Here is a 13954-nt window from a genome sequence, read left to right on the forward strand (position 1 = left end):
CATTTCCCTCAGACTGAATTTTCCACCAACTGCAAATCTGTCCCGCTCCTTTCTACACCATAATAAATTCCACTGTATTCATTCAAAATGCTATAATGAGGGATGGTTATTTCAAGGCAGGTTCACAAAAACTGGTGTTAGACTGCAGAAAACGCACTCAATGTAACTATGTCCTACATAAATCAGATTACAAAACAGATGAATAGTGATTTATTTTGCATACACCAGATACACAATATGATTAAATCAAAAACAGATTATCCAGTCTGGCTGACTTCTGCCTTTAGCAGAAAGATTTATCAAGTTACAGAGAAAAAAAAAGAAAAGATATTAAGCAGCACACTGGAATATAGACAGGGAGGAAACAAAGCCAAAAAACTTCTATTAAACTTTGCAAAGGTGTTTAAGCCCCATTTTCATAAGATTATTATGCATTCAGGAATGAAATTGCCTTTCTCTGCATAAGCTACTAGATGCCAAGGGCCACTTGAAAAAGATTTGCAAACATTTTTGTCCTTAACTAGGCTGTTGTGCAAAAGGTGTCAGAACAACTGCTGGTCTCATACGGGGACAAACCGTTCTGCTTTGCCAACTATCACAGCGTAGAGTCATCTACCAAAGATAGCTGTGTGACAGTGGCAAAAGCTGCTGCCCCACAGAGCAGAGTGGTGTGTTTCAACACCTGAAGTAAAGCAAGTGGTTTAGGAGGAGTGTAGCTGAGCCTCCTCCACTAACCTTATTTTTACTAAGAGTGAGTGTTCCTTCAGAAACAAAAGCGTAAGCTTGAGAAACCACAGGGCTGCTGAGGCTTTTACCAGGCTGCTAAGCTTGCCCCTGCTCCAACCCTGCACCAAATACAAATATGGTTACAATTTATTACTTATTACACATCTCATGTGAAAGTGGATGCCTGTTGAAGATTCTAGGGTGTTTTTTAGAAGAGTAAGAAAACAACAAGGATCCCTGTAAGTCCACCCACTGGCTTGTGGTCTGAGAAATGCATGTGCTTTGTATTTTACCTGTGAGTTAACACGGGTAGACATTTTTTTTTAATTTCCTATCTGACAATTGAGCAATCTGTCTGTGAACTGTTAACATACACGCCATGTCCCAACCCAGACTTGGCTGTGCTTCTCTGACATGTGGAGCAAGTAGCAACTCCACCAAGTTCATGCAGCACTTTGGAATCCCTCACGTTGAGATCTAAAAATGTGAGTTGTCATAATGCTTACAGATAATACTCAGCACAACAGTCCTGAAAGTTAACATTCAGAGATAGATTTACATAGGAAATTTTTCATTTGTCAACTTAGAGAAAGAACAAGAAACTACTGCTGCAGGAATGGCAGGAACAAGTGGCTTGCGTCACATCTCTGCTTGTTCTGAATTTAGTATCACACAGTGCTAAAATGAGCTTGTGAAGGAAGGCTATCAATAAGAAGCTTACAGGGGCATTTGAATAACTAAAAAGCAGTCAGAAGAAAGCGTGGGGAGTTAAATCAAACAAACAAACAAAACAGTTTACTGAGACAGGCTTCCTACCAGACCTCAGCCTCACAGTACAGCAACTCAGCACAGTCAAAAGATTTTTAAGAGTTTTTTTGCTACACAGTGGCAAAACCAACTTGTTAAGTCTGTAAATACCCCCATGCAGCATGAATACAGCAAGAAAAAGGGTGGAGATGTGGACTCTTCCCTGTCCTCCTCCTCCGTTCCCCAATTAACAGCAGCTAGCCCCAAAGAGATGGTTACCAACACATAGCCACAAGTCCCCATTTTACCGGGTCTTGTTAAGACAGTTCAGCATTTGCTTTGTCTGAGGAACTTCCTCTGGTTTGCCATAAACAAAGAAGTTTGCCATGAATGCACAGTTCAGCAAATCTTGTGTTGCCGCACTTGTGACATCTTAAGAAAGCTGAGGCCCTTTTTCACCTTTAGAAACACCAATTTTGTGAGAAACTCAGCTTCTCCCCAGTAGGGTTGTTCTCTGTCTTATCATCTGGACCAAAACATCTATTTAAAAACAAAAACAAAAAAACACCACCGTAACAAACAAACAAAAAAAAAAGTGCACCCAGAAGGTCCACAAAGAATGTGGGGAAAAAATGTAGCACTTTAAAATCATGATTTTTAAAGAAAATCATGCAGTTTGGGGCCTCAGTGAATGATTTTTTTATGCTTGAGTTTAATACTGTCACAGTCACAAAAGTGGAATCCAAAAAATCCACAAAAAATAAACAAGCCCATTGATGCAGATAAAAGCCAAATGTGCTTTTGAAAGTGGTAGACAGATATCCAAACATACATTCTCTGTGTGCAAATTACAGCCTCCATATGTAAAACTACATGTTTCTCTCTGTGGTTTCAAGAACATATATGTATATTTTTGAGGCTGAAAAGGAGACTGAAGCTAAAAAAAAAAAAATAAACCATATAAAAAATACAGTAGAGAGCTTTTACAAACCACCTGGAACTGGGTGTCTATTCCTGGAAGCTTCTTTTCGTGTGGCAGACCTCAAACATGCCATACACCTGACCCACAAATCCAACCACTTTTCTTCCAACCTCCCCCCCAGCTACCCTACATCTAATGAAAATTAAAGTGATACAGGCTAACACACTTATTGGATTAAACTGTTATTAAAACCGATATCAAAATAAAGTTATTTTGAGACAACTACAAAGCATATAAAGAAGCTGTTACTTTTCAATGAGTAAGAAACTGGCTCTAGATTTCAAGTTTTGTTTGGTCAAGTAGAGCAGCATAAGAGGAAGACGTAAAAAAGGCATAAGACACACAGAAATCTGGCATTGTCAGGAGTGCCAATCCTTTCTGCTAGAGCCAATAATGATTTGGGACGTGCTGATGAGTGGGTGAGAAATAAAAACAGTCTTGGAAAGTCACTAATACCATGCTGTCTGTACTGTCTCCAAATCCAATGGCAAAAGTCAAACTCTGTACTTCCATCTTGCCTTTGACAGAGCATGAAAAAGTGGTGTACAAATATCAGAGAAAAGAAAGCAACTGATTCAGCCACAGGTTGAAAAACACGGAGTATCACCTGCCTGTATAATAAATGGCTGATGGAGTGCTTCTTCTTGTATATTGAGGTCTGGAAGAGGCACAATTCCCATTGCCACCTCATGGTTTGCTCCAAAGTTTCTCATGTTCATCTCTACTTGGTCTCTCAATATCTTCTACACCAAAAGCCTTGGCCTGAGGCCATGGACAGCAGTCAAAGCACCAGGGACGAAGTCCCAGCTGCACTGGTAACCCTAAACAGCCTACCTGCCTGGTGCTGTCCCCAGCAGCAGGGCCAGGGCCTCTCCTCCCACCCTTTGTCATGAACCTCAGCACCCATACGCTGACTCCTGCACAGGAATCAGGTCGTGTTGGTAGCCCTCGGTGGGGATCTATCAGCCAAAACCTGCTCTGAAGAGCCCAGAGCTGGTGGATCTGGGATGAGCTTCCAAGCTGGTATGCCTCACATTCCTCTTAAGAAATCAGAAGAAACTTGGGGCATGAAAAGACAGTATTTCTGTTGAGCCAGGCATTACTTTCTCTACTCTTATTATCCCTCTTTGTCCCAGTACTTGAAAAGCTGAAAACTGATAGAGTTTTAATTACAATAAATGAAAAACATCAATTTTAGAGATAATACAAAAAAAACACTGTTTCTCTTTTAGACTAATGCCTGCCATAAACACACAGAAAAGGAGACAGCCACACACCCAGCTCACACTCTTGGAGCTTATTCCATGGCAGGAAAATACAGGGGAATGAAAGGTGGGGGGGTGGGGTGGGGCATCAGTGATTTTCCAAGGCACGCTTGCTTTTGATGAAAATGTAATGCATATTCAGGAAGTGACAGAGGAGGTAATCAAATATGGTTATCTCAAAATCATTATGACCGGGTAGATTTTGGAGCCTGAGTTGTTTGTTGGAACTTACCCCTAAAGCCCCAGCATTTGAAATAGAACAGATGTGTAAAATAACAGGAAAAAAATCCAGATCTGTTGTGACAAATTCTTAACCAATTTTTTTGGAAAGATTTAAAATAACATAGTTTCTGTTGCGTAGGCTGTGATCCTGTTGACGTCTGTGCTCAGTTGCCCAGCACTCACATATACATAAAACGAGAGGTATTTTTGGTGGAAGGAAGCACGGTCAGTGTATCTGATTGGTAAAATAACTTAAAATCACATTTCGACAGTAACTTCCAACTGCCCTAGAGCACAAGTTAATGAGATCACATGGAAACATATTGCGAACCAGGAAACATATTTTATATGAGACCAAAACAGTGGAAAAAATGTTAAATACACAATGTAGTGGGGCTCTGTTTTGTACACTTCACCTTTCTTGTTTGTGTTAGCACACAGGAATGCTAGGTTGCCTTCTCACTGACTACATTAAAGTGCCTACAGGCGACTCTCTGCAATAGAAAGATAAAGATGTGTTTGGTCGAACTGTCACGTTATTGCCCGTGCAGTCTTTGGCAAAAAACAGCCAAACATAAAACCAAACGTCCTGCCTCTCTGATAAATTCAGACTATTTTACACCTTTGGTGGGAGAACACAAATGTTTTTTTTTGAATACTCAGGAAGTCTCTGATGGATTTGCTGGGTGTGGAAAGATCCCATCCCTGCGCTGAAAGACAGCAAGCGCCCACCTGTGGGTGGCTCCAGCAGACACAACAGGACAGTCACATCTCCCAGCGCTGAACTGGGCCAAGGTCCTGCCAAGGAGCTGGGACAATGCAGACAGGAGGATGGGAGAACAGTGAGGATGAGGAGGGACAGTGCTACTTGTTGTAACATGAAGTGCCATGGTCCACGGTCCAGTTTTTGTAGGAAGCAGGTAGCAGAGAAATGCTGGGTGGAGACAAATGAGACTGGCAAGGTTGAGAGCCAGGGAAGCTATTACTAACTAAAATATCACAGCTATGTGTCCACATCTTTCATGTTGGCAAAGACAGTTGTGTTGTTAAAAGCAAGAAGCCATATGTTCTTGGGGAGGGAAAGGAGAGGGATTGCTATCACAGTCAGGGACCGGAACAGGTCTGTGAACTTTTGGAAAGCCAAACTCTTTTTCTGCATCACATGCCACTGTATATGCAGTTTTAAGACTTCAAAGTAAAGACTGTAATTGAGACCAAAAGAAAAAGCAATGCATGTAACTCAAATCCAGGCTATTTGTTCCTTTCTACTTGGAGTCCTCTTATGATAAATAAATGTGACAAGTATTATCAGCTTACAAATAAGGTTTTCTTGTTTAAACATAAAAATGGTGGAGAAAGGGAGAAAAAATAAAATCACTGTCCATTGCAGACAGGAAAAGAAGACTGGTATGAAGCTTTCATATAAAGTTTCAGATTAAGTCAGTGCTGAAGTAAGTTGTAAAAGAAACATATTCCTACCCTGTTTGTATTCACTGCCTGTAAAGCACAAATGTAAAGTGCTCTGTAACAGCACAATAACAGGAACATCTCATAGTCCTGCAGCAAAAACATGTTAAGACATGATGAACAACATCGATAAAACCTTGGTTTGACAGTACCCAATAGTCCTGCTGCCTGTCAAGCTTCTGAATACCCATGATTATCCTGTTCTGAGACTGGCTGGACTTGGGCTTGTCCCCTAGGAAGCAGTAACCAGTTACAACCAACAAGCAGTCAACTTCTGGAGTTGCCTTTTTAACCTTTCAAAGATGTACTCATGGTCATGTCACACCAATGACAAGAGGCGGCATCACAAGAAATGGCTAAATGAAATGAGTGGATGGGCAGATTTGGCTGGCCAAACAGATACGGGAAGGGGAAGGAGGAAAAAAAAAAAGAAAAGCATACAGTAAAGATATTGCCAGGATTGTCCTCTAAATTAGGGCTCCTTACCTCATGTAGGATGTAGGAGACAGAGACTTTGGTTTGGCCCACTGGTATGGATGCTGTGGCACAGACAGGTACTGCTCACAGAAGTTTCCTTTCCTGATGTGCTGAAAGCTGGAGAAGTCTTCTGGTGACAAATCGGCAGTTGGCGATATGGTCCCATGATCCTCGCCAGCCGGTTCGGTTTTGAGAGTCATGGATGGGGTGTGGTCAATAGCGGTCTTCCTCGACTTGATGGGAATCCCATCGTTCATATCTATCGTGCTGTCGGTGGTGAGAGCATTGATGGCAGCGACAATGGCAGAGCTGGTGTACTGGTTGGTGTTCCCCAGCCACGTCTCGTCTGTGACACTCACCCGCGGTGAGTTTTGTGGTGAAGGTGTTGGGGAGTGATGCGGTGAGTAGGAGGTCTGCCGGCCATTGAGGCTGTACTTTCTCTTGTTACAGGGAGATGGAGGCCTGGAGTTGCGAGCCCCCAGCCAGTTCTCCTCTGTGATGCTTGTCCTGGGAGATGTAGACGGAGAGTGCCTCGGTGAATTGAGCAAAGTGCAGGCCACCATGCCACGCTGGTAGCCTTCCTCTGTGTCAGTGGTCTTCGGAGAGACACATGGGGACTGCCATGGAGAGGTCTGGGGAGAAGTGTATGGGTACGAGTAGTTGGACTCGTAGGAAGATGCTTCAGAGTTGCAGCTTCTGGAAGACAAGCTACTAGCTGGACTCAGGCAGGACGGGTCTCTGTACGCCTCGATGTTCGGTAAGTTCAAAGTGGCAGTGGAAGGTGATCGCTTTGCATTTGGGATGGCTTCCTCAACCTCATCGTGGAAAAACTGGTTGTTGTTATGATGAAGTCCCATGTAAGAGGTGATCTCAATTCTAGGGCTCTCCAGTGCTGGAGCTCCATTAGGTCTGATGTTTGGAGGCAGGTAATACTCAGAGGCCCCACTGTCAATGTGTCCTCCATATCCAGAAGGATGATTTGTTGATGGGACAACTGAAATGACGGGATTTGATGTCTGAAGGCCATGACATGGAGTTGACAATGAGGAATGTGCCACATTTAGAGGCAAGCCAGCATTTACGTTTGAAGATGTATAATTATAGTGTTCTGGAAAACAAACAAACAAACAAAAAATAATGATATGAAGTGTTGCACATAAATACTCACTTAGCAACATACCGAGCTGGAGTGGAGGAACATGACAAAAGACACGAGAGAACAGCACTCTTTGACAACCCATCAGACAGGCATGCTGTGTTAGGGGAGAAGCTGCAGGCTTGCATCCTTGAAAACACCACTAACTGAGCAGCACAAGACAAGCTGTCTTGTGACAGGGACGTTACATGTTTGTCTTGAGGAGACATATGTAAACCTTCAGAACCAAAAACTGAGTCTTCAAACAGGGGTGCATCAGCATTCAGAGACTGCAATGCTGCCCAAGAGATGTGCTTTTACACAAGAGCCTAATTCCCTCACTGAAAAGCTGGAATATTAAAAACAAAAAACGAACAAAAAAAAACAACACACCACCAACAAAAAAAAAAGTGGAGGCAGACTAAAACAAAGAACATGATCAACTGCATTCTGTTAAAAAAATTATACACAACTGAAATTTCCATTACAGAGAGTTTCCAAACGGTTCCAGTTAACTAGGTTTTTGGAACGAGATGGATCTATTGACCTGTTCTCATTTCTGGGACCACTTATCCTCCGGCCCAACTGGCAAAGACCAGGTGATGGATAAACATGGATGTGTTGCTGCTTTGTGACAGATGAAATTCCACTAAAATTGCTGGTTCTCGCGCATGCCACATTAAGCACTGCCAGCAGTGTGCTCTTGGCCAACTCTCTAAGCATGTTACAGCTCCGGGTGTGCTAAAGAAATAGCACGGTTCTGCTGTGTGGAAAACCTGAAAAGTGACAGATCACATCACAGACTTGCACCAACACAGGGGAACAGCCCAACCTTCACGCACCTTCATCCACCTTCATCCCTGCTGTGCTATGGAGAACCTGGCCTGCAGGAGACCATTCTCTCCTCGCTCCACCATCAGCCTGCTGGTGGGGCACCTTCAGCTCTGCTCCCTCTGCCCTGGGGCTGCATGTAGGTCTCTATATGCCACCCAGGGACACCCCAGGCTGTGGACAGGGAGACAGGCAGCCCTTGGTGCTCTGAATGGTGGTAGGATCAGGAGTCACCCCATGCTTTCTTGCATAAGGAGGCCTGGTGTCACCGGCACACTTGGGCCAGACACCCTCATGCTGGTGTCATTCGCCCAGTGGGAAAAGATAGCAAACCCTTGCTATCAGCCTGTTGAATTTGAGATTTGGGTAATGCTGTTCTACAAGTTTATTCACAGCAGGCTGGAAATACACCCCACTACAGCTCCATGCACAACCAGCATTGCCCCGGGTTTGTTAGGGCAGCAATGCTTTCCCATATGACAGAGGGAAACTTTGTGCGCCCCTAGCCAGACCTGGTCCACACAGGTAACTGGTTCCCATCCCTCCCAGGTGGCAAGCTCCTGGAAGTGCCCCACGTCCACCTTCCCCGCATAGATGCAGAAAAGCCCTGTTAATCATTGTGACTGGTATTCCCAACACGACTCACTCCCCAGGAGCACTGTGGATGCAAACAAGCCTCCGAGCAGGTTATGCCAGCCAGTGCTCCCGGCTATTCGCTTTCTTTTGTGTATGAGCTCAGCCCTCTCTGGTGTCATCCTCCGGCTATCCCATGCTCATGTTTCTCTCTGGCAACCACTCCGAGACAAATGGTACTTACAAAAAATTAATGTGCTCTAGCAGTTTCACAGCTACTCTGTGAAGTTCCAGCTGCTTTGTGCCACGTCAGGTACCATTCACAAACAATAAGAAACAACACCTTTTCAGCTCACTTTCTACTCTACCTTCAGAAATGAGGTGTTTAGTGAGAAGAGTCATTAAATTACAACAGAGCATACCGCAGATAGAGCTGGATTATTCAACAGCAAGGCAAGGAGGAAATGTGGAAAAAGGGGTGCTCCTTAAGATGGGTTATCTGACTGCAGTGGTCATGGCAATGCACAGTTCTGCCTGGGGGACCAGAGCCCTCTCCTTCCAAAATGAGTTGCCTCTTCTTACTGCCCTGTTGTGTGGCAGCACTGCTCGCTCACAGCTACTGCAACCACTACTTCTTTCTCACTTTTCACAGAAAAAAAACAACACCACACAACAACAACACCAAACATCAAAGTGGCAGTCAGTGGTAAGACCTTCTCCGTTTCAGAAAGTGGCCTCCAAGGCAGCCCCAGCCCCTTTCTGCTTCCTCCAGCTCCGGAGGCAGGCGACGTCCCTGGCGCTGTCCCAGCTGCTGGGATGCAGGCCCGGCTCTTCCTGGCAGCCCCGCCACACGCGCCCCATGGGCCCTGCTGCACGGCCGGCCCCTGGCTCATGGCCAGAGACACTCGGGCAGGGGGCTGGGGGCTCTGCGGGGTGCCCCAGCTCTGCGCCCACCAAGCGGGCTTGGCAGACCTGCTGCATCTGCTGACTGCTGCACTAACGCCTTAGTTATTATAATTAATAAGTAAATAAACAGAGATTGTTGTTACCTGCGTGAAAAGTACCGTGAACCCAGTGGTACTCCAAAATCTAATGTGCAGCTAGGGTAAAAAAAGCTAGAGTAAAAATCGGACACTGAAGTCTGCCAGGGATCTGCAGCCCAGGCTGAAGAGCTGATACAAAGCCTCAGACTGGCCTCAGGAAACCAGCTTAAAAAATGTATATATAAGCAAAAGCTACCAATGCTCCAAGCAACAAGTCCTCCTAATGCACATCGCAAGGAATAGTCTATCATGCACATTTTTAAGAAGTCAACTTTTAAAGGGCATAGGAAAAGTACATGGTGTACATCTTCTCACACCGTAATACTCAAAATCAAAAGATCCAAAGCCTTTACGTACATATATTTAGGTAACTTTTCAGACTGTGTACAAAGGATGCCCAACAAATATAAAAGCCTGAAAACCAGACCTAGGGACAAGACCAAGCCCCTGGCTTGTGCACTAAGACCCACCAGATACATTTGTGAAAAATCACATTCCTGTGCTCAACTCCTGTATTCACAAAAATTCATCAAACACACACAGTGAGTGTTCATAAAATGCTGTTGTTTCCCTCACAATGGTAAGACACGCAGAAATAAAATGCCAGTCTTGAGAGGGAAGGGAGATGGAAGTGGCTACATAGGTATAAAACTACACCACATAGTGCAGCTTTGTAGGGTATTTTGACAGCGCTGATACGGATGAGAGGAAGGTAATGCTTGAGCATGGGCAGCCACTTTGACTGTGACCCTGATCCACAGAGGCTCCCCGCACGGCACAGAGCCCGTGAGCCTGGGCTTGTGCTTGTACTGCTGTTCATGGGCAGTAACTCACACAACTTGGTACCACAGCACTTTCAAAAGCCTGTTTTAGTATCTTGAGCCAAACCTCGGTATCAGATAGACCAGCGGAGGTATGCAATGGTTCGGTTGCCAACATATTTACACTTACATTAGGTATAACTAGAACAAGAAATTGGACCCCTTGATTTGTGAGCACACCTTCACATTACATTTCACTTCATGACAGCATAAAAAAAAAAAAAAAAAAAAAAAAAAAACACATTTTTTTCTCTAGTTAGTTTTACTGGGCATAGGCTTTATCCCTTTCCATCATTAACAAGCTGATCCTACAAAGCACTGAGAACCATCATTTTTTATTTATACACTTTAAATAGGACTGCTTAACACCTGCAGCTCAAAGGGGCTTCAGAGAAGGCAAAGGCTGTTTTACACTTCCAGACGTGAAGCCACACCTAGGCTTACACTGAAGTTTATGCTTTCAGCACTGCCTAATGGAGTTACTCTTCTCACTATGACTTTGACACTTAAGTTGTTCAGGCCCCTCCACTTTCCAGGTGCCTAATTCATAGGAAATTACGTCTATAAAGCTTGGTGTGACACTCTTAAAAGCTAATTTTCTAAAAAACTGGGAATCTCCTTGCAGCCATCTGGACACTGAGAACGTGCTGGAGAGCAGGGCATTAGGAAGGGGAGCACCATGCACAGCTATGCCCTGACAGGCTGTGATATGCAGGGAAGGGTTTGGGAACCTCCTTTGATTTAAAGGGAAAAGCACTGGAAAAAAGAAAAAAAAAAAAAAAAGAGGTAGAAAAAGAAACTGGAACAGCTTTAAATCACCTACTTTTACTTTTACATTGACCTGCTATCGCTGAGGCTGGGACAGCCCGCTTGGTATCGGGAAGCAACGACAACTTTTTGTGTGTGTGTCAGCTCCCGACTCCCTTTACCCTGTTCCCACCTCCAGTATTGCTCAAAGTCATAAAACTGCCACACGGAGACACCGGGCTTGCAAACCGTGACCCACGACGAATCCGGGACCGTTATTTTTGCTTGCGGATGACCTTCAAGCCTGAATGCCTGGAGGACCGAAACCCTGAGCCGAGCTCGCTCCAGCTCACGGGCGGGGGGCGAGAGGAAGGGCAGCAGGGGCTTTTCCCCCGGCCCCATCGCTGCCACGGGGCGAGGCCGGACCCGAGCTGCCGCTGCCGGTCCCGGGGCTGCGGAGGGCGGCGGAGAAGCGGCGCTGGGCTCGCTGCCGGCCAGCCCCTGGCAGCCTGCGGGGACGGCTCGGTCGCAAGCTCCCGGCTGCGCACGCAAGGCAAAACTCCGGCTTTCTGAACAGCTCCGAAGTTTAACAAATCGCACCCGGGCTGCCTCCCGCGTGGCCTCCCCTCCGAGACGTGTCACGGTACAGACACAAGGGCACCGAAAGGGAAAGAGGCTCCGGGCAGGATTTCACTGCTGGCTACCGGTGTCCCCCGCTCGCCGCCCCGCAGCTGCGCAGGACCCAAAATATCGCCCCCGCCTCTGCCTCCCGCTCGGGAAGGACCCCCCGCAGGGCCACCTCCCCCGCCCCTTCCAGCAGCATCCCTCCCCCGGGACCCCCGGAGGTGCCTCCCCGGCCGCGACCCACCTCCGCCGCCGCCCTCATCGCTGTGCTTGTACTCAAAGAGGAAATCGAAATCAAACTCCTGCTCGGCCTCCACGCCGGTCATGGCTCCTGCCGCCCGCGGCGACCCCCGCCCGCCTCGCTCCGGCGCCCAGGCGGCGGCGCAGCCCCCGGCCCGCCCCGTCGGGCCCGCCCCGTCGCGCCCGACACCTGCTGCCGCCGGCACAGCGGGGCCGGGACGAGCTCCCCTCGGCGGCGGGGCTCCGGAGCGAGGCCCCGACAAGGCGCAGGAGGCGGCCGGCACGGTAATGTGACCCCGGCCCCGACGGCCGGCCTATCTCGCTATCGCCGCCGCCGCCTCTGATCCGCCCTCCGTCGCTTTGTTGATGTTTCCGGGTCGATGCAAACAACCGCCTTGCCCTGCCCTCCCCCGCACCCCCCTCCCGCGGCACCGGCTCGCACAGCGCAGCCCTCACGCCGCGGGGAGCCCCCCCGGGGGTCGCCCGCACCGGGAGGGGGTGCGGGCTGGGGAGAGCCGGGGGCAGCGGGCTTTCACCTGCTCCCGCACGGTGGAAATCGCAATTGCCGCAGGTGCCGGGATCCCGCGGGGAGGCACGGTGCAGCCGGGGAGGTTTCTGCCCTCGGGGCTTCGCCTCCGCTCGCCTTGTCCCGGGGGGAGCCGCGCCGGGCGCTGAGCGCTGCCGAGGCACTGGTCTTGCTGCGAGGGTCCCCACCTGGCAGCTGCGAGCCAGGAGGCTCCGAGCTCCTGCTTTTCTTTTTTTTTTTTTTTTCCCCTTTTCTTTTTTTAATTTATTTTACTTAGTTGCAGCACCCACTAGTGCCAACTGCTATAAAAAGCGCATTAAAGCGGGGCTCGCAACACACCAGTTGCCTCCGTGCGCCGGGCCGGGAGAAGTCCCCGGGCCCAAGCTGCGTTGGTGCGGCTCGGCCGGGGCATGAAGAGTGGCACGGTGCTTCCCCGGGCTGCGGGGTTCTGCTGCTTATATGGGTTTAAAATCGGGTCGACGAAAAGAAATAGCGCCCATCTCGCATTAGAAATGCACTTCTGTGGGATCATACAAAGCCATTTTAAAGTCTCCAACACGCAAATGACCTCTCCGGCCCAGCAGCTAGGGCTTGCTGCGACTGCCGAGCTCCCAGAATTTAAGGCCGGATTTCAAAATGAATAGCTTTTTAAAGCCGTTATGGAAATGGTATTCCCTTCTAAACCGAGGGAATACCATTTTCCAGGCTTATGGCTGAAATCTCCACTGCAAAGTGCCAGGAAAACACAGTTTTTTTCCATCAGAGTCCATCACGCTTTTTCCCCTCCCCGCACGGCCGCGCCGCAGTCTCGACGTGCCTCCGGAGGCTCGCCGGGCCCGGCGCACGTCGGAAGCCCCCGGAGCAGCCCCAGGACAAGGTCTCTTCGGCCCCGGCACCCTGCCAGAGGGTGGCCCTGTCCCGGGACAGGGCTTTGCCCTGTGGATGAAGGGGTCTGGTCCAGGGCGGAGGCGGTGCCGGGCCCGGGTGCCAAAGCGCCGTGCGGCTGCCGTCGGTCCCCCGCTCGGAGCCGCTTCCCCGAAGGGCCGGGGCTGAGTCACACGCGTGTGCAAAAGGCCCTGGCAGCAGCGGAAAGCCCCGCCTGGAGCTGCCGGCCCGTCGGGACCACGCTCGCCCTGGGATGCCGGAGCAGGCCGGGGACGAGCGTCCCCCGGTACCCGCGCACGGCCGCACCGCAGCGCGGCCCGACGGCACGGACTGCCGCCCCTCCGGTCTCCCTGCCGAGGGCCTACAAGCCGGACAGCCGCCTCGTCCGCACCCCCAGCCTCCGCGGCGGTGCCCCCCGGTTTCACGGGGTTCATCCCCCCCCAAGGGGGGAGCTTCCCGCAGGGCCCCTATCTCCTGCCGGGGCTCGTCGGGAGGGAGGCAAGGAGCAGCTCCCAAATTGCTCCCGTTGCTTCCACTCCTCTGCCTCTTCCACATGTTACCCGCAGGATGGGTAAACTGTCCGAAACTACCGTCCAGGCGGTCTGATTGGCCAACTCCATAAATATTAGCGCCGTCAATAAAA

The 13954-nt window shown here is 48.7% G+C and overlaps 1 protein-coding gene across 7 annotated transcripts in view; it reads right to left on the bottom strand.

Annotated features, from left to right (window-relative positions):
* The window catches only part of NFATC1 (nuclear factor of activated T cells 1), a 118399-nt gene that overhangs the window by 101571 nt on the left and 2874 nt on the right, over nucleotides 1-13954 (bottom strand). For 6 of the 7 annotated variants that reach the window (XM_068674692.1, XM_068674690.1, XM_068674694.1 and 3 more), the window contains exon 2: nucleotides 5896-6994. In XM_068674692.1, coding sequence (XP_068530793.1) covers nucleotides 5896-6994 — 1099 coding nt within the window. Of the gene's footprint in view, nucleotides 1-5895; nucleotides 6995-11904; nucleotides 12234-13954 lie in introns of those variants that run through there. The other variant, XM_068674691.1, reaches the window with a different exon arrangement.

The sequence above is a fragment of the Anas acuta genome, chromosome 2, assembly GCF_963932015.1.
Source record: "Anas acuta chromosome 2, bAnaAcu1.1, whole genome shotgun sequence".
Lineage (NCBI taxonomy): Eukaryota > Metazoa > Chordata > Aves > Anseriformes > Anatidae > Anas > Anas acuta.